General features: G+C 41.4%; 1 protein-coding gene across 5 annotated transcripts in view; it reads left to right on the top strand.

Moving 5' to 3' along the window:
• The window catches only part of TTC8 (tetratricopeptide repeat domain 8), a 54,916-nt gene extending 44,275 nt beyond the window's left edge, over nt 1-10,641 (top strand). For all 5 annotated transcript variants that reach the window (XM_077910295.1, XM_077910296.1, XM_077910299.1 and 2 more), the window contains 5 exons: nt 1,702-1,841; nt 3,347-3,521; nt 3,818-3,940; nt 8,031-8,114; nt 10,005-10,641. In XM_077910295.1, the coding sequence (XP_077766421.1) occupies nt 1,702-1,841; nt 3,347-3,521; nt 3,818-3,940; nt 8,031-8,114; nt 10,005-10,121 (639 nt within the window). In that variant the 3' untranslated portion in view covers nt 10,122-10,641. The remainder of the gene's footprint in view (nt 1-1,701; nt 1,842-3,346; nt 3,522-3,817; nt 3,941-8,030; nt 8,115-10,004) is intronic.
• The last annotated feature ends 13,338 nt before the right edge of the window (nt 10,642-23,979 follow it).

Genomic DNA, 23,979 nt, shown 5'->3' on the forward strand with positions numbered 1-23,979 from the left:
GCACACCTTCTCTACTGGGAGAGCCTGCTCCACATGGCAGGGGAGAGCAGGTGGGCATGTTGCAGGCAGGTTGGCTTCCAAAGAGATCCAGAAGGGGCTGAAACCAGCATGCTGAGTTTGCCTTATGGGAATGAGTAAGAGTGGGAAGAAAGGCCCCAAATATTTTGATATCAGCATTTCTTAAAGTGTGGTCCAGGGATTCTCAGGGCTCCCTGAGGCCCTTTCAGAGGGTCCACAAGGTCAAAACCTTTCTTTTCTTTTCTTTTCTTTTCTTTTCTTTTCTTTTCTTTTCTTTTCTTTTCTTTTCTTTTCTTTCTTTCTTTTTCTTCTTTCTTTCTTTCTTTCTTTCTTTCCTTCTTTCTTTCTTTCCTTCTTCCTTCCTTTCTTTCTTTCTTTCTTTCTTTCTTTCTTTCTTTCTTTCTTTCTTTCTTTTTTCTTTTTTTCTTTTTCTTTTTCTTTTTTTTTTTTACCTTATTTGAGAGAGAGAGAACAGGGGCAGAGGGAGAAGCAGACACTCTGCTGAGCAGGGGGCTGGATCCTAGGACCCCAGGATCATGACCAAGCTGAAGGCAGAGGCCTAACCAATTGAGCCACCCAGGAGCCCTGGTCAAAACTGTTTCCATATTACTGATATGGATGAAATTGGTGATAATATCAATAGATGTAATTTTTTGATATTGAAAAACAAAATGCATTTATGTCCATATTGTCTCTTCAGTTATGCTGTGAACCTAAAATTGCTCTAAATAAATAAATAGAGTCCTGAAATTAAAAAAAAAAAACACACACACAGTAAAGTCCATAGAGGTTAAAAAAAATTCTGTGCGATAAGAAAGTATTGTGTGGTGCTTCTTACAATCAGTGCAGTCTCTTGTATTTGATAAAATATTAAAATCTAACAAAAAAGTAGGAGTCCTTATATGATAAGAGCAAGTGAGAGGTTTCCACAGCATGTGTGGTATATACTGAGAGCCAGAAGAGAGTTATGTGAAGTGAGGGCATTAGGGATATTTCCATGAGGGCCATGGAGCCTGCACTGGCCTTGAAGGTAGATTTGAGAGCTAGGACATTAATAATGTTGAAAACACTGATTTATGATTATTGATGGGACTCCAGGTCTCCCTGCTACCATTCTTCCCTACTTTGGCATATCCTGTGTGTAGCCACCGAGTTACTCTTTAAAAATGTAAATATAATGATGTTACTCCTCTACTCCATCCTTCCCTCGCTCTCTCCTTGCTCCCCCCCCCCCCCCGCTTTTTAAGATTTTATTTGAGAGAGAGCCCAAGAGGGGGAGCGGGGGCAGAGAGAGAGAGAGGAAGATGCAGACCCCTCAGCTGAGCAGGGAGCCCAACACGGGGGCTCAATCCCAGGACCCTGGTATCTAACCTGAGCCGAAGGCAGGCACTTAACCGACTGAGGCCCCCAGGTGCCCCTTTCTTTGCCTTTCTTCATGTCAGTTATACTTGCCTGACATTATATTACTTATTTGTTCATTTGCCTGTCTTCCTGACCATCTGTACCCTTCTTGAGGATAGCAGCCTTGTCTTTGTGTTCGTATTCTGTCCTCAGGGCCTAGAACATAGTCTGGCACATGGTAGGCTCTTAATATTTGTTGAATAGAATTAACATACATCGGCCAGAAGAAAAATAAAATTTCTTGGCAATGAAGTATTGCTCTTCTGTCTTGATGGAGAACAGGAAATGAACAATATTTCATCAGCAGCTGAATACTACAAAGAAGTTTTGAAACAGGACAATACTCATGTGGAAGCCATTGCATGCATTGGAAGCAACCACTTTTATTCTGATCAACCAGAAATAGCTCTCCGATTTTACAGGTGTGTTTTACGTTGTCTTCGTAGAACTACTTTCCTGTGATATATTGGTGCAACAGCAATAAAGGTGGAGTGAAAATGTAGACAGATAATGTATAGGCCCATGTCTATAGGAGACTAACCATTCAAGCACCCGGAGGTTTTCTGATGCACAAATATTTGGCATCCTGTGGAAACATACCTGGATAGTTGAGTTTTTAACACCATGTCATTGTATGAGTTAGCCATTTTGTTGTCAATGAGGAACTGTGTAGTAGTTCCTGGAAGCACTTCTCCCCATCACTGCTTCCATTCATACCACCACATAGCATAAGACCCCAGAGCTGAAACAGTGGTGAGATTTGCAAAGAGCAAGTACCAGGTTCCAAGCCCTGACTGGGACCTGAAACAGGTTCCCCTGTCCTGTGAAATATTGTCAGCTCTTGTCCAAATAATTTTTCAAAGTCTAAATAAGTTCTGATCTCTGGTTCTCTTTTTTTTTTTTTTTTTAATTTTTATTTATTTATGATAGTCACACAGAGAGAGAGAGGCAGAGACAGAAGCAGGCTCCATGCACCGGGAGCCCGACGTGGGATTCGATCCTGGGTCTCCAGGATCGCGCCCTGGGCCAAAGGCAGGCGCCAAACCGCTGCGCCACCCAGGGATCCCTCTGGTTCTCTTTTGAGCACATTCTTATTTCATCCTACAGATGGTTTCTGAGATTAATTTTTAAATTTTTATTTTCTCTTCTGCCCTTAGGTAATATACCAGGAGATAACTGGCCACTGACAAGAGTTCTTCCCAAATATATGTTAGCATAAAATATGATAAAATGAATACCACTTTAGGCACAGGCAGCTGTCTCTACTTCCTCACCCCCAAAATGGATCATGGGTTCCTTAGGGCTGCTGAGGTGGATTTTCATTTGCTTATTTGAATGGTCTTGTCCTTTGGGATTAATGGTGCATAGAAACAAACAGGTTTTTTGAGCTCTAGCATGAAAGTTAGGGGATAAGGCAGAGATCACACTGATGGTCTTATCTTCCTTGGTGGAAGCTCATCAGAAGGTTGGTAGATGAAGCCAAACCACAAAATACTACTGATAACCCAAACCAAGATTCAATTTAGCCAAAAACTTGAAGGTAAATCCTAAACACAGCCCTCAAGTTAGATGAAAAGGTCTTAGGGGGTTCACTGATTGGCACCAAACCTTTATGAAGCAATATACTGTGGGTTTTCCTTTATGTGACTCTTTGTATTTGATTCTCTAACAGAGCTTTTGGGGGAATAAAAAAACTTATGTAAGTGGACTCTGACCTCACTCCTGGATATATTGCCCATGAATAGTACCATTAAAAAAGACATGCTTTTGTATTTGCTTTGAAATGTTTTTTCATTTACTATGTTACTTTCTATTCTTTGGAGGTGTTAAAAATTGTAAAACATTTATTTCTAACTTTGTAAAAAATAGGTCTTAATATTTATCAGGTTGGTCTGACACCAAAATATGTGTGCTCTTTTTCGAAAAGGCGACTCCTGCAGATGGGTGTTTATAACTGCCAGCTTTTTAACAATCTGGGCCTCTGCTGCTTCTATGCCCAGCAGTATGATATGACTCTGACCTCATTTGAACGTGCCCTTGCTCTGGCTGAAAACGAAGAAGAGGCAGCTGACGTCTGGTACAACTTGGGCCACATAGCTGTGGTAGGTGGTTTCCTCTAATGTAATTTCTGGTATAGAAAAGGTAGCTAGCCATAAGTTAGTTTGAAGCAATGTTCAGCTCTGGTAAATCCATTGGTTATGGTCTTCTGTAGCAATTAAGTGATCTCTGAGCATCACCCTAGAACTTGTTTTCTCAGGTTAAAGCCTCTTACAACAGACACTTGATTATGATTAGTACTTGTTGCTTGGTAGCTGAAAAGACATGAGGAAAGAAGGGAGGAGATGGTGGGCAGAAGCATATGGATCTGTGTGTGCAAATACATGCTTTTGTTTTCAAGGGTATAGGAGATATGAATTTGGCCCATCAGTGCTTCAGGCTCGCTCTGGTCAACAACAATAACCACGCTGAGGCCTACAACAACCTGGCTGTACTGGAGATGCGTAAGGGCCACATTGAGCAGGTCAGTGAACTACTGTGGCACAATGGACAGTCTGCTTTCTTTCAAGAAAAGCTGTCAGGTGTAGTTATCTTTACATGCTGTTGTTTATTTATTTTTTAAAGATTTATTTATTCGAGAGAGAGAGAGAGAATCCGAAGCAGACTCCTCGCTGAGTGCAGAGCCTGAGCTTGATCCCGTGACCCTGAGATCATGACCCAAACTGAAATCAAGAGTAGGACGCTTAACCAACTGAGCCACCCAGGTGCCCCTACCTACTGTAGTTTAAAAATGAGCTCTAGGGCTTGACTGGACTGGATTTGATTCCTGGCTCTGTTATATATTAATAATTTGACCTTGGACAAGTTACTTAACATTTGTTATCTCTTTAACTTTGGTTTTACTTACTTATTTATTTATTAAAAGATTTTATTTGTTCATGAGAGACACAGAGACAGAGAGAGAGAGAGAGAGAGAGAGAGGCAGAAACACAGACAGAGGGAGAAGCAGGCTCCATGCAGGGAGCCCGATGTGGGATTTGATCCCAGGTCTCCAGGACTGTTTAGCCCTGTGCCAAAGGCAGGCGCCAAACCGCTGAGCCACCCAGGGATCCCCTACCATTGGTTTTATTAGGATAAACCTGTACCTCCCTAGTGTTCCCTGCCTTGGTAGACTGTTACACCATTCCCAGTCCCCCATCCACCAGCTAGGTGCTCAAGCCAGAATCCCAGGAGCCACCCTTGAAACCTCTCTATCCCTGCTGCCTCTCCCTGCCCCCCCCCCCCATTAGGTTCAGCAAGCCCTGCCAGTATTACTTCCAAGTCCCATCCTGGACCTGGCCATTTCCCCCCACCTCTGGTAGCCTTCTCCAAACTGTATTCATCTCCTGCCCAGACTCTACTACAAGACTGTCCTAGCTGGTCTTTTTGTCTCCACTTAGGTCAGCAAGTAATTTTACCTATAACATGCCCTTCTCTCAACAGCAGAAGGGATTTCTTAAAAAACAAGAATGATTTTATCATTACTTTGCTCAGCATCCTCTAAAGTCTTTCCTTTCTGCTTGTAATGAAATGTGGATCCAAACCTTGGCCTACAGGGTCCCACATAATCCAGCCTCTGGCTCCCTCTCAGGCCACATCTTTTTTTTTTTTTTTTTTTAATTTTTATTTATTTATGATAGTCACAGAGAGAGAGAGAGAGGCAGAGACACAGGCAGAGGGAGAAACAGGCTCCACGCACCGGGAGCCCGACGTGGGACTCGATCCCGGGTCTCCAGGATCGCGCCCTGGGCCAAAGGCAGGCGCCAAACCGCTGCGCCACCCAGGGATCCCGCAGGCCACATCTTTTGCCACTTCTTCTTTCCCACCGACTTCCCAACTTCTGGACAAATCAGCTACCTCACTGCTCTGCACATGTGCTGTGCATCTTCTTACTTTACAGGGTTTGGAACGTTCTTCTTTCAGATCCTGCAGGGACTTTTTTTCTGTCATTTGGATCTTAGCACAATTGCCACCTCTTTAGAGAGGTCATCTCAAAGGCACCTGCGTGGCTCAGTAGTTGAGTGTCTGCCTTCACTCAGGGCATGATCCTGGGATCCAGGGATTGAGTCCCACATTGGACTCCCCACAGGGAGCCTGCTTCTCCCTCTGCCCGTGTCTCTGCCTCTGTCTCTCATGAATGTAAATAAAATCTAAAAGAAAAAAAGAAAAAAAAAGAGAAAAGAAAGGTCATCTCAGACATCTAAAGGAGTCCTCAGGTACTATCACAATACTTATTTTATCAGATGTGTTCATATTTATATATAGACTGTAGTATGGCAGCCACGTGAAAACAGACCTGCTTTGAGTCCTCCAAGGGCTACATTTTCAGCATCAAAAACAGTGCCTGGCATGTGGTAGGTGCTGGGTCAGTATTTGTGAAATGAACGGACAGCATATAAAGGAGGCCACAGCAGCACCTGAAGGTGTTCTGCGAGAATGAGCAGGTTATACGTGGAAGGCACCGGGTGTGGCAGCATGGTACTGAGCACACAGCAGATGTTTGATAAACTAAATTCTAAAAACAAGCTTAAAATGCTAAGTACAGTCATACAATGTTAGTGACAATCAAGGATAGATAAGTATGACATTCCATATGTTAAAGATAAAGAAACAGGGATGCAAGGAAGGCCGGTAACTTTACCTGCAGACCTAGTGTTAACCTCCCATCTGGTCACCCAAGCACAGTGATAAACTTGTAGCCAAATGAGAAAAGAAACATCCTTGGATGTTGCCTTTATTTTGTAAATTCCTCCAAATAAGATGGATTTGTATTTTTTTTAAAAGATTTTATTTATTCATGAGAGACAGAGAAAGAGAGAGAGAGAGAGAGAGAGGCGGAGACACAGGCAGAGGGAGACACAGGCTCCATGCAGGGAGCCTGACATGGGACTCGATCCTGGGTCTCCAGGATCACGCCCTGAGGTGAAGGCAGCACTAAACCACTGAGCCACCCGGGCTGCCCATGAATTTGTAGTTTGTAAACAAAAACTAACTACAGAAGACTTTTGAGCAATACGGGATTAGTGGTACTGACCCCCCATGTGGTCGAAAATTCACATATTTTTGACCCCCTACAAAACATAACTACTAAGAACCCACTGTTGACTAGAAGCCTTACCCAGAACGTACATAGTCAACCAACACATATTTTATGTCATAGGTACTGTATACTGCATTCTACAGTAAAGTAAGCTAGAGGAAATAAGATGTGAGTAAGAAAATTATAAGAGAAAATGCATTTACAGTACTGTATTTATTGAAAACATCCACATATAAGTGGACCCATGCAGTTCAAACCCATGTTGTTCAAGGGTCAACTGTACTCCAAAATGGGAACTTGTTCTGTCATGGAACTTTACCTATGTCCATATGAAACAAGTGCTTTCGTGATTTTCTCTGTTGCCACATTGGTGATTTTGTTTCCTACTTATTACAGTTTCTCTGCTATACAACTGATTTGAAAGGTTTTGGTGAAAGTTTTCATGCTACTACCCTCTTTTTATTCTTAAAAATTATACCTCAATTAAAAGAAAATAATTGTAAAACACAAAGAGAATCAATATGTACCATCCCATATGTTATTTTCCTTTTTTTTTTCTTTAAATATTTTATTTATTTATTTGAGAAAGAAAGAGAATGCAAGAGCACAAGTTGGGGGAGTGGGCAGAGGGAGAAGCAGACTCCCCACTGAGCAGGGAGCCTGATGCGGGGTTTAATCCCAGGACCCAGAGATCATGACCTGAACTGAAGGTAGACCTTAATAGACTGAGCCACCCAGGTACCCCCCCCCCCATATGTTATTTTCCATTAAAAAGAAAAAAAGATACAGATTTGTCTTCAGGTCACGGATAGAGGTTTAGCTGCAAGTTGGAGGGATGGTCAGAAGCTTGGAATGGTGAGTTTGTGGTCCTAAAGATGAATGCATGAGCATCTCACACCAGTCAGTGGTCCCTGCAGTGGTACATTTACCATCCTTTGATCCTATAGGGGATGCAAATTTTGCTTTTTGAGAACTCAAGAGAACCGAAAGTTTGATGTTTTCAATTGCATTCACTTGTTATTTTGAGGTCAACAGTGTAATAAGTGCTCATCTTGGTCTTCTAACACCAAACTCCGGCGTTGGAAATTTACTGTGGTTTTTAAAAATTTTTTGTTGTAGCATTAGATAACATGTAATTAGAAGCCTAAGAATCAATCAACATAAATAAAAACTAGATTAATAAGACTTTTTTTTTTTTTTTAGTATTGAGGACTATATTTCAATTTGTCATATTAGTAACTTTTTAGGAACAGTGGTTCTCGACTTTAAATTTAAATTTTCTTCATATTTTGAAGCAGTTTTATCATTAATATAATTTTGGCAAGATGTAAGTACTAATTGTATTTCAATAAGTCATATTTCACAAAGAATATCATCTGTATTTATCACAGGATCATGTTTATTAAGGTGCTATTTTGAGGAAAGGATTCTTTTACCAAAAAAAGAAGACACAAAAACCCCCAAGTCATAAATATAGTGTTGATACATGCTCATACACCTTGTTTTGTTTTGTTGTTTTCTTTTTTTAATACAGGCAAGAGCACTATTACAAACTGCATCATCTTTGGCACCCCATATGTATGAGCCGCATTTTAATTTTGCAACTGTCTCTGATAAGGTATTCTTTTTATCAGTTCATCATCTGATCTGTTTCTTTTTCTTTCCTGGTTTAAAAAAAAGTATAGAAAAATAAGGAAATTCTAATAATGTTTTGATGGAAATGTGTTTTTAAATATTATATATACCTGTCTTTCATTTCAAGAGACAGTTTAATAAACTTTAAAAAAATATATCACTGAATATGGACTAAGCTTAATATTACAGATTGCATTATAGATTATTATAGATTGCAGAATTATTTTTAAAATATGACATTTAATCGTGAAAAAATACTCATTAAGTAACTTGGTTGAGGAAAGATTTAGTAATTGACTTTTATAAGAAATCCTGTATTTTACTGTAGACCATGTTGCCATCAAGGCTCTGGCATAATTGCCATAAAATGAGGGATAGGAGTGAAAGCTGTTGTAGCTGTGAACAATGTGGGGAAAAATACAACTGTTAATACTGTATTTCAAGTCAGTTAATGTCCAAGAGCTAAAAGGAATCATGCCATTTTCAATAATAAGAACAACAATAAATAAAAGGCATTGAATAACTAACTTTTACTGAGAAACCTTCCTTTAAGATGGAAAGTGAGTTTTCAGGGTAAGAAAATGGCTGAAAGTGTTTATAGGTGTAAAGACTCCTTATAGACCAGAAGACATTATGAAAATGTCATTTTTCAGAGCATGAACATGAAGCCATCCTCACTTTCATTTCTGCTCTGGAACTAAGTTGTCATTCATAAGTTGTCATTTTTGTGGGCTTGTTAAGAGCCAACCACCATTGCAGGTGTTCCACACACCCTCTGTGATTTTTCATCAACCTGCCATGTAGGTTTCCTTCACCTTCCTGACTCATTTTTTCTACAGCTGATGTTTCACTTATTGAGCACTGTTCTAGGCACAGAGGATGTTAGCACTGAATAAAACAAAACCTCTACCTTATACAGCTTACATTCTAATGAACACAAGGCTGGTTGAGCTTAAAAGACTCCCGTAGGGTCACATGGCCATGGTGGGTTCAGAATTTATACCCAGCTCCCAATGATGCCCATGTGTTTTCCACTGCCCTGTGCTGCCATTTACTTAAACAACATTTTAATAATATATAACTCAAACGAGGTATTTTTTAAGCAAAAGACTATATTTTCCATAAGAGAAAATGGTATGTTAGGAAACTTTTTTAATATGTATTACGTGTTTCAAAAAAAAAAAAAACAAACCTGCCAGCATTGAATTATCTAGGATATTTTTTTGTGTGCACACACTAAAAAGCTCTTGCTTTTTATAAATGTATGCATGAATCCAGATCTATGCAGACAGATCCAGATACTGTGTGCTTTTCTTTGGGACTGGACTTTAACACTAGATTTATTGAAAATCAGAGATACCCTTAATAAACTTCTAAAGCCAGGTATCTTCCCCCACATTACTCTGCTAAGCACCATTTAAAACCTCCCTGAGCATGTTGTTGTATCTTATATATAATCATTTTTGCTTGAATTTTCTATCTAAAAGATAATACCCTAACCAAAATATGTCTTTATGGTACATTACAAATAGTTGTCCTAAGGCTTTCTAAAACTATATAGAGCTGGCTCTTATAGTATGCAAATGTAATTTTATTTTTGTCATACTATCTGTGATAGGAAAAGAAAACAAAGTCTATGAATTCATAACTAGACAGCTGTAATGGAGCAGAAATTATTAGTATAATTGGTTATTTTATTTTTCAAGATTGAATTGTAATCTAGGTGAAAGAATTCTAAAATCAAAGTGGCATAACCAAACAATTTACTCTTAAAAACGCTTTGATTTTCTACGGTATACAGGTAGTACTTTTACTTTCTTATTCATTTTTTTTGTGGTCTGATTCTGTGGTCTTATTCTGGTATTTCTTACAGATTGGAGATTTACAAAGAAGCTATGTTGCTGCTCAGAAGTCAGAAGCAGCATTTCCAGGTCATGTGGATACCCAACATTTAATTAAACAACTAAAGCAGCATTTTGCTATGCTCTGATTGTCCCACAGACCAAGTATATTCTTATGAGGGGGCATTACACAAGGGAAAAAGTAGTGTGTATATATATCTGATATACAAGCCTGTGCTCAATATTAGTGAAGAGGACATAACGGAGTTCACATAAGAATTTAATAATGCAAACTTTATAATAATAATTTGTATAATATTATAAAAGATAGGATTTAATATTTGTAAGCAGATCATGAAAACGTCTTCCACATTATATGGTAGATGTTTATAAAAATGTTTATGGAACATTTTCATGAATCTCTTCAAATTTTTATAAATGTATATTTTTAATGTCAATAAACTGGCCATTAGCTAACATGTAGCTTCAGAGGTCTGAAATCTACCATAAAAATTGCACTTTCATGGCTAAAAGTGTGTATATTCCTCCCAATTAGAGACTATTTAGAGCTTAAAAATTGTATTTAAACCTATTTATCAAATGCTTTGTAAGACACTATACCTTTTCTCATAGATTATGCTTTAAAATAAATCAGTGTGTAAAACACCATCATTCTGCCATTTTTCGTGAGTTTTTATTTTAGGCATCTCAGATAAAACACATTTTTCAGCCCAGTAATCTTAGAAATCAAGTCATTATTTTAATTTTACTTGATGTACCACCAATTTTGTATTTTCCTGAGAAGCTATTTATGGAATATCATATTGTCAATATAAGAATATCAGGATTGGAAATGGAGTTACAGGCCCGGAGTCCCACCTGTGGTCAACCCCAAGAAAGTTAGGCCAGATCCCGGGACCATACAATGCAAAATCCTGGAAGGGCTCTTGAACTTGTCTCTCCCATCTCTAGTGGGATTCTCATCAAAGTATTCACACAAGGAAATGTGTCAAAGGGACAAAGAAATTTGGATATTGGACTTTGGCACCCTTCCATGTTATTTTTCAATTTCTAATGTCATGGAAACTACTTTACAGATACTTGTTTCTATTGAGATTTGTATAAGTGGTGTTACTTAGCTGACAGAACAAAAAGATGTGAATTTGAGGAATTATAGCTTATTAGAGGCTGGAAGTGACTTCAGAGGATGTGTAGGTGAATCTCTCCAAGGCACGGATGAGGAAAACAAGGCCCTGCTTTCTTCACACTGCTGGTTGGTGGTCTAGTCAATGACTGGAACCCAAGAAGGACCCTGTTCTTGTGCTTGAACTTTTCCTGCTTTCCCAGAATATGCCAGTGCTAGTTTCTTTGTTTGTTTGTTTGTTTTTTTCTTTAGCTCCTGAGAATTTCCTCAAGCACAATCAGATGTACTCAATATTTAGGTTGAAATTTTGTAATGCGAATCATTTTCTTAGCTAATCTAAAATAAGAGCCAATAACAACAAGCTTGCATTTACAGGACTGTTGTACTGTTGTACATGCCTGGCAGGGTTCTCAGCACTGGATATGAATTAACCTTTTAATTCCCATTGAAGTGCTATAAGGTGCAGTTATTCCCATTTACTTATGAGAAAAATGAGGTACAGAGGAGTCAGGTAGCTTGATCAGGGTTGTAAAGCTAATAAGTAGCAGAGCTGGGATTCAAATGCAGGCAGTGTGAGCCCCAAGGATGTGCTCTTACCCTCATGTGAAATCGCCTCAGTGTTTGTCCTGTAAATATAGCTACTACCATTTAAAAGGAATGTTGTGTACATTAGTAAAATTGGATGATAAGGGAATATTAACACAGCAAAAAAAATAGATGAGTCAGTATTTCTAAGGTAATATGGAGATATTTTTGTCTTGAATTTATGTTAATTCAATGTGAACACCAATGCAAAGAATGAGTCAGGATGGCTCCAGGCAGAATGATGGCATAAAAGAACATTGTGCATCAACAGCTACACACATCTTTGAAACAAAATTATTTCTGGCTGCATAACTGGCTTCTGTGCCAACATTTCTATAGAAGGAAGGTTAATGATTGTCTTCCACCCTGGCTAAAAAAGTGTTCAATCGATAGACAAATTGTTTGACCAAAATTAACATCATGGGGCTTCCCACTGATGAAAATGAGATCTGGTAAGACCACTGCCAGCACAATAACTGCTGAGGTTTGAAGTTCTTCCTTCCGAAATAGGTCACATGTGAACCAGTCCCCAATGGTACTCATTGTTCTGTTACATTTCTGAATGTTATGTCCCAGCATCAGAGCTCCCAACATAATTTATGGCCTCAAGATAAGAAAATTAATAAAGATAGCCCATCACTACACTTTTAATGTGGTTTCCACCGCAAACTCTGTAGTAACATGAGGGATTTGTATCAAGAACTTTCAAGTGGGGCTGGGGTTAAGCATTCAGAAAAACCATGAGGATTTTGAAATACTGTGGTAGGACCCAACATTGGAAAATCATGAACCCAGAAATGGAGTTTAGTTAAAAAGCCACTGGTGGACAGTTTTAAGTTCTAGGGAATAGATAAATTGGAATGGTTCATGGCTATGTTCCAGACTCCCAAAATGGTTATCTAGGCTCAGATATTAGGGAGAAAAATTTTACTTAGCAATTTGAAAACAACTGCAGCTTTACATCCTTTCACATAGATGGCATTAGTCTTATATTTGGCTGACTAAAAACTTAACATTTTTGAGAGATGCTGTGATTTTATGTCCTTGATATTAAAGCCAAATTCTTGAGATGAAAGGAGAAGGATTAAGAAAGGTTAAATTGGGCAGCCCGGGTGGCGCAGCGGTTTAGTGCTGCCTTCAGCCCAGGGCCTGATCCTGGAGACCCGGGATTGAGTCCCACATCGGGCTCCTTGCATGGAGCCTGCTTCTCCCTCTGCCTGGGTCCTTGCCTCTCTCTCTCTCTCTCCCTCTCTCTCTCTCTCTCTGTCTCTCATGAATAAATAAATAAATAAAATCTAGAAAAAAAAAGGTTAAATTATAATCCTTGGGGACTATAGTATTTCCTGTACTGTGATCCTTCCCCTTCCCTAAACCTTGACTAACAAGGAGTAATTGATTAGTGAAGTGTAAAGGGTGGAAACTCTTGGAGAAAGCAACCACATTATCTTAGGGAAGAGAAGGCCAAACCTGGACAGATTTTATGTGGAAAGATTTTTTCCCCATATTTAAGTAGACCCTTTTCCAGTATTTGAAACTCAAGTTTCTATGGGCTCTGGCACTTTACAGCTGTTGCCACCACTGCCTCACACCAGCTCCGCTAGCTTCAATCCCTTTCTCCACAGGATTGTTTCTCTTTGTAAGATCACAGTCCTTTAAGCCTTCTCCCTCTTGAGCACTACCCTCTTCTGTCATAATATCTTGAAAGGACAGGTGATGTTTGTTGCTTACTTCACTTCACTTATTTCTGGACCCTCTGCAGGCTCGCTTCAACTCCAGTCACTACTGGAACTCCTTCCATCTAGGTCACTAATAACTTCCAATTAACGGATTCAGAGGGTTTTTCATTTTTTGTTTTTAAACAGCCTTTATATATATATACATATATATATTACTTATATACCATACAACTCGCTCTTTTGAAGTGTACCATTTGATGGTTTTTAATATACTTACAGTTGGGCAACTATCACTTACAATCAATTTTAAAAGACCTGTATGCTAAAACTATAAGAAAACATCAGGCATTCATGAAAGACACTGAGGATGTAAATAAATGGAAAGATATTTTGTGCCCACGAATTGGGATATTGTTAAAATACTCACTATCCAAAGCAATCTACAGATTCAATGCAATCCTTATCAAATTTCCAATGACTCTGTTTACAGAAATAGAGAGGCAACAGAAAAAGCAATCCTAAAATTTGGAACCACGAAAGAGCCCGAATAGCTAAAATAATCTTAAGAACAACAAAACTGGAGGTATCACGCATCCCGATTTCAAACTGTACTACAAAGCTGTAATCAAAACAGTATGGTGTTGGCATAAAAACAGGTACATGGATCAATGGAAAGGAATAAGGAGCCCAGAAATAACCCACACATATATGATCAATTTAGGACAAAGGAGTCAACAATATGCAATGGGAAAGGGACAGTGTCTTAACAAATGGTGCTGGGAAAACTGGACATCCACATACATGAATGAAAACTGTAACACTATCATACCCCATGCACAAAAGTCAAGTCAAAACAGAATACTTGACTATAATACCTGAAACCATAAAATTTCTAGAAGAAAAACATAGGCTGTAAGCTCCTTGACATTGGTTTTAGCAACTTTTTGGGTCTGACACCAAAATCATAGGAAACAAAGCAAAAAAAATAAACCAGTGGGACTACATCAAACTAAAAAGCTTCTGCACAGCAAAGAAAACCATCAACAAAATAAAAAGCAACCTGCTGAACAGGAGAAAATATTTGCAAATCCTATATCTAATAGGGGATTAATATTCAAAATATATAAAGAACTCATACAACACAATAGCAAAAAAATCTGATTAAAAAACAGGCAGAGGATCTGAATAGACATTTTAAAAAATTTAAATTCAATTTGCCAACATATTAGTGCTCATCACATCACATGCCTTCCTTAATGCCCCTCACCCACTTACCCCATCCCCCCACCCACCTGCCTGCCCTTCAGCAACATTTTTGCATGGAAGACATACAGATGGCCAACAGGTACATGACAAGGTACTCAACATCACTAACCACCAGAGCAGTGCAAATCAAAAAACCACAATGAGATATCATCCCACAATCATCCCACATGTGTTGGAATGGCTATTGTTATAGGGCAAGGTATAACAAATGTTAGCAAGGATGTGGAGAAAAGAGAACCCTCTGTTGGGAATGTAAACTGGTGTAGCCACTATGGAAAGTAGAATGGAAGTTCTTCAAAAAAAACGGTAGAACTGACATCTGATCTAGTCATTCCACTTCTGGGTATTTATCTGAGGGAAGCAAAAATACTAATTTGAAAAGTTATCTGTACCCCTATTTTTACTGCAGCATTATTTACAATAGCCAAGACATGGAAGGAAACTAAGTGTCCAGTGATGGATGAACGGATCAAGAAAATGTGGTATATGTAGACAATGGAACATTAGCTGTATAAAAGGATATCCTGCTATTTGCAACAACATGGAGAAACCTTGAGTTAATTATGCTAGACGAAATAAGTCAGAGAAAGACAAATACTATATGTCATTTACATGTGGAATCTGATCTCCACTCTCCCTTTAAAAAACCCTGAACTCGGGGATCCCTGGGTGGCTCAGCGGTTTGGCACCTGCCTTTGGCCCAGGGCGCGATCCTGGAGTCCCAGGATCGAGTCCCGCGTTGGGCTCCTGGCATGGAGCCTGCTTCTCCCTCTCCCTCTGCCTGTGTCTCTGCCTCTCTCTGTCTATCATGAATAAATAAATAAAATCTAAAAAAATAAAAATAAAAAAACAACCCTGAACTCAAGATACCAAGAACAGAGATGGGGATGGAAGGTGGACAAAATGGGTGAAGGTGATCAAAAGGTACAAACTCCCAATTATAAAATAAGTCCTAGGGAAGAAATGCACAGCATGGCGACTACGGTTAATGCTGTGTTGTATATTTGAAAGTTACTAAGAGAGTAGATCTTAACATTTTAGACCACTGGGAAAAAAAAGTTGTTACTATGTGAGGTGATAAATGTTAACTCCTTATTGTGATCATTTTGTAATATATACATATACTGAGTCATCATGTTGTTTGTCTGAAACTAATAGGTTCTATGTCAGTTATATCTCAATGGAAAATTTTAAAAATTTAATGGAAGTTTTAATGTTTTATATTATGAAATGATGACTTTTGCATTTTAAAAGGCTATCTTAACAGATCAGACACGTGTGAAATTTTCCTGTAGGAAGTGCTTATTCTCACTAGTTTTAGACCTTAGAGATACCTACTGTGCTGTATTTTGACTTTTTTTTCTTTTCTGGGGAAAACAGGTGTAGGTAAAACCCAGGTGCAAGTCAGAATTTTGGATGACATTAGCAGAATAAATCCAGGAAAAGTTAGAGCAGCGCATTTTCTTGCCAAGGAAAGACTTTCAACGTTGTGTTGGCTGAGGAATCTCTAGGCAAGTTAATAATTTCCAGAAATTTCCAGAAATACATATATAGCACTGAAAGGTAAATGGAGTTCGTTATGCATTGAACTCTCTCCGCTCTTTGCACCCTCCCGGCATCAGGTTCCAACCTTCTTGGAATTCTGCACTTCTCACGCCTTCCCTTCATGCCACCTGTGCTCCAACCAAACATAACGATTAGTTCTCTGTGTAGTCGGTGCATGTGAGGCTTTGGGGTATGGTGTTCTCTCAGCCTTGAATGCTCTTAACCTCAGCCTCTGCATGTCCAAACAGGGCACCTTCGGATCCAGCTCCCTCAGGACGTGCACCCTCATTAGTTGGAATAAATGCCCCCACTGCTGAAGTCCCAACACAGTGTGCCTGTGCCACACAGGTAACAGAGGAAGACAAAAAAGAGGGAAAGGGGAACACAAGAGACAGCACAAACTCAACACCAGTAGTGTGGTAGATTTAAACATAACCACGTCTGCGATTGTATTAAATGTAAATGTCCTGTCTTAGCACCCACCACAGACTGGGTGGCTTAAACAACAGAAATTTAGGGGATCCCTGGGTGGCTCAGTGGTTTAGCATCACCTTCGGTCCAGGTTGTGATCCTGGAGACCTGGATAGAGTCCCACATCGGGGTCCCTGCATGGAGCCTGCTTCTCCCTCTGCCTGTGTCTCTCCTCTCCCTCTGTCTGTGTCTCTCATGAATAAATAAAATCTAAAAAAAAACCCAGAAATTTATTTTCTTACATTTCATTGATCAAGTCCTTGATCAAGGTGTCGGCCAATTTTGTTTCTGGTGAGAGCTCTCTTCATGCCTTGTAGGTGGCTGTCCTCTCGCCGTGTCCTCCTGTGACCGAGAGAGAGTTCTGCTGTCTTTCTCTTTTTATAAGAACACCAGTGGTACTGGTTAAGGTCTCAACCCTACGAGCTCATCTAACCTTAATTATCTCCTTAAAGCCCTCTGTCTCTGAATGTAGTCCCATCAGGTGTGAGGGCCTCAAGGGTGAATCTGGGAGGGCACAATTCAGTCCGTAGCAGGGTCTAAATTAAATGCCATCATCCCCTGCTAAAAGGCAGAGACTTTCAGATTGGACACAAAACCAAGACCCGGATACACACTACCTACAAAAAACACACATTACACACAAAGACACAAATAGGTGACAAGTGGAAGAAAGGATGGAGCGTGCTCAGGCAAAGGTTTCTGAGCAGCCAGAGAAGAGAGCTAGGGAGGGGCCTTCCAGGCAATGCTCATGGGTGAGTGTATTTGAGGGCCACTAGAATATGAATTTGTCTGGATGGGCGTTGGGCAGTAGCAGCAGGAGGGGGCTAGGCATGAGAGCAAAATTTGGAGACTGAGGAAAAACTGGAACGCAGAAGGTTTTGAATCCCTAGTTGAGGAGCTCAAGCTTTACTTGAGTTCAGGTTGAAGAGGAGGCAGGTGTTTTGTCAGAATTGATCCAGAGGCAATGTTCTCTCTCTCTCTCACTGTGTGCCTATCATGAATAAATAAAAATTAAAAAAAAAAATTAAAAAAAAAAAAAAGAATTGATCCAGAGGCAATGTTTAGGATCAGCAGGAGAATATAAAGTTGGGTATAGATTTTATTTATTTATTTATTTATTTTAAAGATTTATTTATTCATGAGAGAGAGAGAGAGAGAGAGAGAGAGGCGGAGGCACAGGTAGAGGGAGAAGCAGGCTCTTTGCCAGGAGCCTGATGTGGGACTCGATCCTGGATCCCAGGATCATGCCCTGAGCTGAAGGCAGATGCTCAACCGCTGAGCCACCCAGGCGTCCCGGGCATAGATTTTAAATTAACTTGTCTAGGAAGAGTGTGAAAATGAATACATTTATGCTAGATAATAAAAATTCTTCAAGCACATAGTACATGCAACCAACCAGGGAGTTTTTGCCACACTTCTGTTTGCTTTCACCCTCTTGTCTCTCCCATTTGCACTCAAAAACATCACAATTTGCCTAGATAGTCCCAGCTCTTGAAAAGAACACTGGGTGTTACAGATGGTGCTTCATTAATCATGGTTTTGCAACAAACCGTTTTCTTAACAAGACTGCTGTCATTTTACAAATACAGGGCTACTAGTTATGTGATATTTTCATATTTCATGAAACAGGAATTTTTGGGAAATAAAAACAGTAATACTTACCCCAGGCTACAGTTGTTTCCATTATAATATTTGCTACGACATTAGAATTAGCTTCTAGGCGGAGGCTGTGGTTACTCTGATGTATTCTCAAGTTGGAAAACCAATTTGCTAGGTGGGCTTGGGTTTTTTTTTTTTAAAGATTTATTTATTTTAGAGAGCTAGAACATGGGGAAGGAGAACAAGAGGGAGAGGAAGAATCTGGAGCAGGCTCCCCACTGAGTACAGAGCCCAACATAGGGTTTGGCTCAGGGCTTGATCTCATGACCTGAGCCAAAATCGAGAGTCAGCCACTTAACTGACTGAGCCACTCAGGCGCCCTGCTAGGGGGTTTCCAAGAGCACCTTTACCTTTAAATTCCTCAAAAGACACAAACTATCAAAGTTCCTTCAAGAAGAAGTAGATAATTTAAACAGCCCTATATCTGTTAAAGAATATACCTATTACTACAACTCGAATGAGAGGTGTCCAGTGAAGCTCCAGCAAAATGTGTCCCAGCTTCCTTTAGAGAGAGGGCTTTAAGTTAAAGGCTCCAGACTACCTTTTGAGACCTTCATGAAATACTTTGAAGGGAAAAGAGGCTATCATAATAAGAGGTCATTATTATGGATTAGGTGCCTACTGCTTGTAATCTTTACAACTCCACAAACTCACTGTCATGATTCCCATTTTCCCAGAGATAGCCGTGAGGGGTTACCTACCATGCTCCAGGTCACCTAGATAGTAAAAGGTTGAGCTGGGGGCAGGGGCGTCAGTTGAATGGCTGACTTCTGATTTTTTTTTTTTTTAAGATTTTATTTATTCATCAGAGAGAGAGAGAGAGAGAGAGGCAAAGACACAGGCAGAGGGAGAAACAGGCTCTATGCCGGGAGCCTGACATGGGACTCGATCCCAGGTCTTCAGGATCACACCCTGGGCTGAAGGTGGTGCTAAACTGCTGAGCCACCAGGGCTGCCCTGACTTCTGATTTTGACTCAGGTCATGATCTCAGGGTCCTGGGATCAAGCCCCAAGTCAGGCTCCACACTCAGCAGAACTCCCTCATTCTCCCTCTCTCTCTAATAAATAAATAAATAAATAAATAAATAAATAAATAAATAAATAAATAAATCTTTTTTAAAAAAAGAGAGGTTTGTTATAAAAAAAAAAAAAAGAAAAAAGCTGGGAATCTCAGCCTCTTGGTGTGCTATCTCCTTTCAGCCAGTTAAGAACAGATAGACAAGGTGGCAGCTCCCATAAACCCAAGATGAGATGGAACAAATGGTTCACATATGACCAGAGGCCTCCCATCAGGCTGGGTCCTGATATTTCCCTGAGATCTAAGGTCACAAGGTGCTTTTGATGGTCTTCCCTGACATTCTCCGCAACCCCGTGGGGCTGGCAGTCCAGCCATTCGGATCCCCATCTTACAGATGAGGAACAGAGAGTTCAGAGACATGAATGGTCCCCCCCACCCCCCAGCCTCACAGCCGGCAAGACACCGACAAGGACTTGAATCCTTCTATTCCCCACTATCCCAGTGCCTTCCACTTTCCCAGGCGCGCCCTGCTAACGATGCAGACATAAACAGAAAGGCAGCACTGAGTCTGTGACTGGAAGCGGTCACCACAAACAGCACTGAGCCCTAACTATGCAAGATGTTCCTTCATTCCACAGGAAGCAGAAGAAAATCCCAAATGGCTCTGCCAGAAAAGGGGATGCATTACCCACCCCTCCCTTCTGACCTGCCGGGCCTACAGACGGCTTACTTTGATTTTAAAGCCCCCGATCAGACTTCGATCAGAAAATAATTTCTCAGGAACTTTTATTGAAAAGAAACTCCTACTGAAAAATGGTGTTCTCACGGCTGTTCCGTGTCCTTGATTCCCCAGGGCAAGGCTCCCGAGTCTCATACCCTCGAAGCTCTTTAGCCAGCAGCTTTTCCAGGTGTGCGGTGACAGGCCGGGCTGAGCAAGTCCCAGTCCCGGTCACCCCAAGAGGTCCCCAGTGAGCACGACATTTGAGGCTAGAGCCTTCTGGTTGGTTCTCTTTAAAACCACCACATGGATCTTGCAACTGACTCCAAAGCATATCTGTATTTGTTTTAATACAAAAATAACATATCCCTCACATTTTCACACGAAGCAGCTGTGCCAGGACGAAAGTCTGTAATTTAGCCCATGGTTTCCCCAGCGATACTCACACTATCCTTTTTTCTCGACTCGAGGGAGAAGAATTAGTGGGGGGAGTTTGCCTTGTAAGTATTGCACCCCCAGCCTCCTTTCCTGTGCTCAGGTCTCAGGTTCTGTCCTGCCTGGTGGCATCTTCTGTTCTAGACCTTTGCCTGTTGGCCAGTTGTCTTCTTCCCTCAAGATGATGCCAAAGTCACTCTTTAATGTTGGCAGCTGTATGCGTTTCTCCTTCCTAGGTAAAATGCTTGTAATTTCCCGTGGCATTTCAGGCATCACGGCAGAGAGGTGAGACATCTGGGGGCAAGAGGGCCTCCCCAGCATCCTTACGCTCACGCCACGAAAGCAGCCACCCTGGCAGGGGCACTGCTCCTGGGGACCCGCAGACTATGAGGGAGGCTGGTGAAGTTATCACAGCAGAGAGCCAGAAAGCTTTAGGTCCTATTTATTCACATAGCTTTTCTGGGTTTTCATCGTGGTATTGCTTAGAGCATATTCAGTAGGGTTTAATTTTCAAAAAATGATACAGGGATATGACAGCAGGACTCAAAGAAAGGTTGACCTAAGCTCAGGATGGTCTCCAGGTCCCCAGGAGACCAGAAGATGGTGGCTCTACCTTGGTTTATCCTTCAGGTAAACCATTGCTCATTGAGATTTGAATCTGTTTCTAGCACATCCTGTTAAAATTCTCAGGGCCTGCTCTCCCGTGAACTAAAGTGTTAAGTGCATTTTCAAAGCTGTAAACTCAACGCAACATGTTGGGAAGAGGATGGGAGGATGAATAAGTGTTTCGAGACACTTTCTGTGCTGGTTTTGCTCACACATCCATTTCTGCCCACATGGTGCTACACAGATTACACCTTTGGGGGCTCTGCAGGGTGTTTTCTTGGTGTATCTATGCGTGTGTGTGTGTGTGTGTGTGTGTGTGTGTGTAGGTGTAGGTGGTGGAGGGGATTGTATTCTTTTCTTTTTTTTAATTGCAAGCTAATTGGAGATCCTAGAAGTTGCTATGTAGATACCATTTGGGAAATCAAAGTCTTCTATTGGCTTTTTTTTTTTTTTTTAGATTTTATTTATTTATTTGAGAGAGAGAGAACGTATGCGTGCGTGAGTGGAGGAAGGGCAGAGAGACAAGCAGACTGCCCCCTGACTGTGGATCCCAGGACCCTGAGATCATGGTCTGAGCCAAAGTCAGATGCTTAACTGACTGAGCCAACCAGGTGTTCCGATCTATTTGCTTTGAATACAACGAGCTTTATAGCCATGGGTTCTCCTATTAGCTGTGTCATGGGATAAACATGTTTCTATGGTGCCAGCAGAACCCATGATGTCTCTTGGAAGTATCTGCTCCTTATCTGCACACATGGTTTAAACAACACATCCTTGTTCCCACCCCCTTGCCGTAGCCAGTGGGAGTGGAGTAGCAAATTCCCTGGCCAGGCAGCCTTAGTCTGGTTCTGTCACATTGTGGTGGCGCTAAAAGACAACGAGGAGTTGAAGTGGCCCTGGAGGAGAGTCAGGGAATATTCCTTTTTTTTCCCCTTATTTTAAAAGATGTAATCCATTAATTTGAGGGGGAGAGAGAGAGAAGAGCGCACAGGAGCAGGGGAGAGGGGCAGAAGGAGAGGGAGAAGCAGACTTCCTGCTGCTGAGCAGAGAGCCCAATGTGGGGCTCGATCCCAGGACCCCGGGATCACACCCTGAGCCAAAGGCAGACGCTCAACCACTGAGCCACCCAGGTATCCCCAGACCCATGTTGTCTTATCTTAATATATTTTTATTTGGGGGATTCCACATAGCAGGGAGAAGTCCCAAACCAAGCTATCCGCAAAGCTGCTTCCTCAGTGGCCTGCAACACTTGACATTCCTTCAATCCAGACTCACCTTTGCTGTCACATGTCCTCCTCCCCTGTGTGTCTGTATGTGTCCTCTCTTCTTATAAGGACACCAGTTATTGGATTTAGGGCCCACCTGAATACCCACCTGACCTCATCCTAACTCATCACATCTGCAAAGACTATTCCCACATAAGCCACATTCTGAGGTCCTGTGCATACAGGACCATTTGGAAGACAGTCAACCCACTACAGGGGATCACGTGTACAGGGTGTAATGGTCTCATTCTCTGACTGAAGTCTGTCATTTCCCATCACCTCGCCTGGGGCCAGCCCTCTCTGAAAGAAGATTTTCCAGTAATCTTGGGAACAAAAGTCTTGGTGGATTGTGTAGGGAGAGTGCTGCTCTGGGCACAGTGGGTCACGATGATCAAGTGTTCTGATAATAGACAGACTGAAGTTCCCTTCTGCAAATTGAAAGAACACTGGCGGGATCCCTGGGTGGCGCAGCGGTTTGGCGCCTGCCTTTGGCCCAGGGCGCGATCCTGGAGACCCGGGATCGAATCCCACGTCAGGCTCCCGGTGCATGGAGCCTGCTTCTCCCTCTGCCTGTGTCTCTCTCTCTCTGTGTGACTATCATAAATAAATTAAAAAAAAAAAAGAAGAGCACTGGCTGTACACCCTGCGGGGCCTGGAAAAATGAACCTCCTCCCCCTCTTTTTTGTGTTCTTGATAAAGGGCTCTGACACAGAGGAAAAATACACAGGCAGCCAGCGGCTATGTTTACACCAAAGTCCACCTGGGACTAACAGAAGCCCGCTGGGAAGAATTAGGGCTGTTATAGGTGGGGCGGAATCAGTGTGAACCGTGGCCCATGCCTTTGTCTGCGGTGGACACGTGGGCTCAGAGTTCTGGGGCAGGAATGGCTGGCACAGGAGGGGGCATCTGCGGGCAGAGAGGAAAGGTCTGTCGTGGGGAAAATATTTATTTACTTTTTTTTTGTTTTAGAGAGAGAGAGAGAGAAAGTGAATGAGCACGTGTGTGCAGTCAAGGTGAGGAGGGGCAGAGGGAGAGGAGAGAGAGAGAGAATCCTAAGCAGACTCCCCGCTGAGCTCAGAGCCCGATGTGGGGCTCCATCTCACAACCCAGAGATCATGACCTGAGCTGAAATCAAGAGTCAGATGCTGGGACACCTGGGTCACTCAGTGGTTGAGTGTCTGCCTTTGGCTCAGGGCGTGATCCCAGGATCCTGGGATTGAGTCCCACATTGGGCTCCCTACAGGGACCCTGCCTCTCCCTCTGCTTGTGTCTCCGCCTCTGTGTGTCTCTCATGAACAAATGAATAAAATCTTAAAAAAAAAAAGTCAGATGCTTAACTGACTGAGCCACCCAAGTGCCCCTGTGTTGGGAAGAATATTTAGATGGCAGCTATTTGTTTATTCAGCAAACGCTTACTGAAGTCCCACTATGTGCCAGGCACTGTATTATACGTATCTCTTCTTCAACATAACTCAAAGACTACGTCGATGCATATTTCCTATGGTGAAATCCTCAAAATGTGTGGAAAAAGTCATGTGAAGATGACATGGCTTTGCTTCAAGCTGTGTTAACAAAAGCATAGGCTGTTGATGTAAAATAACTAGGCATTGGGCTCGGAGT

The sequence above is a fragment of the Canis aureus genome, chromosome 9, assembly GCF_053574225.1.
Source record: "Canis aureus isolate CA01 chromosome 9, VMU_Caureus_v.1.0, whole genome shotgun sequence".
NCBI classification, from domain to species: Eukaryota; Metazoa; Chordata; class Mammalia; order Carnivora; family Canidae; genus Canis; species Canis aureus.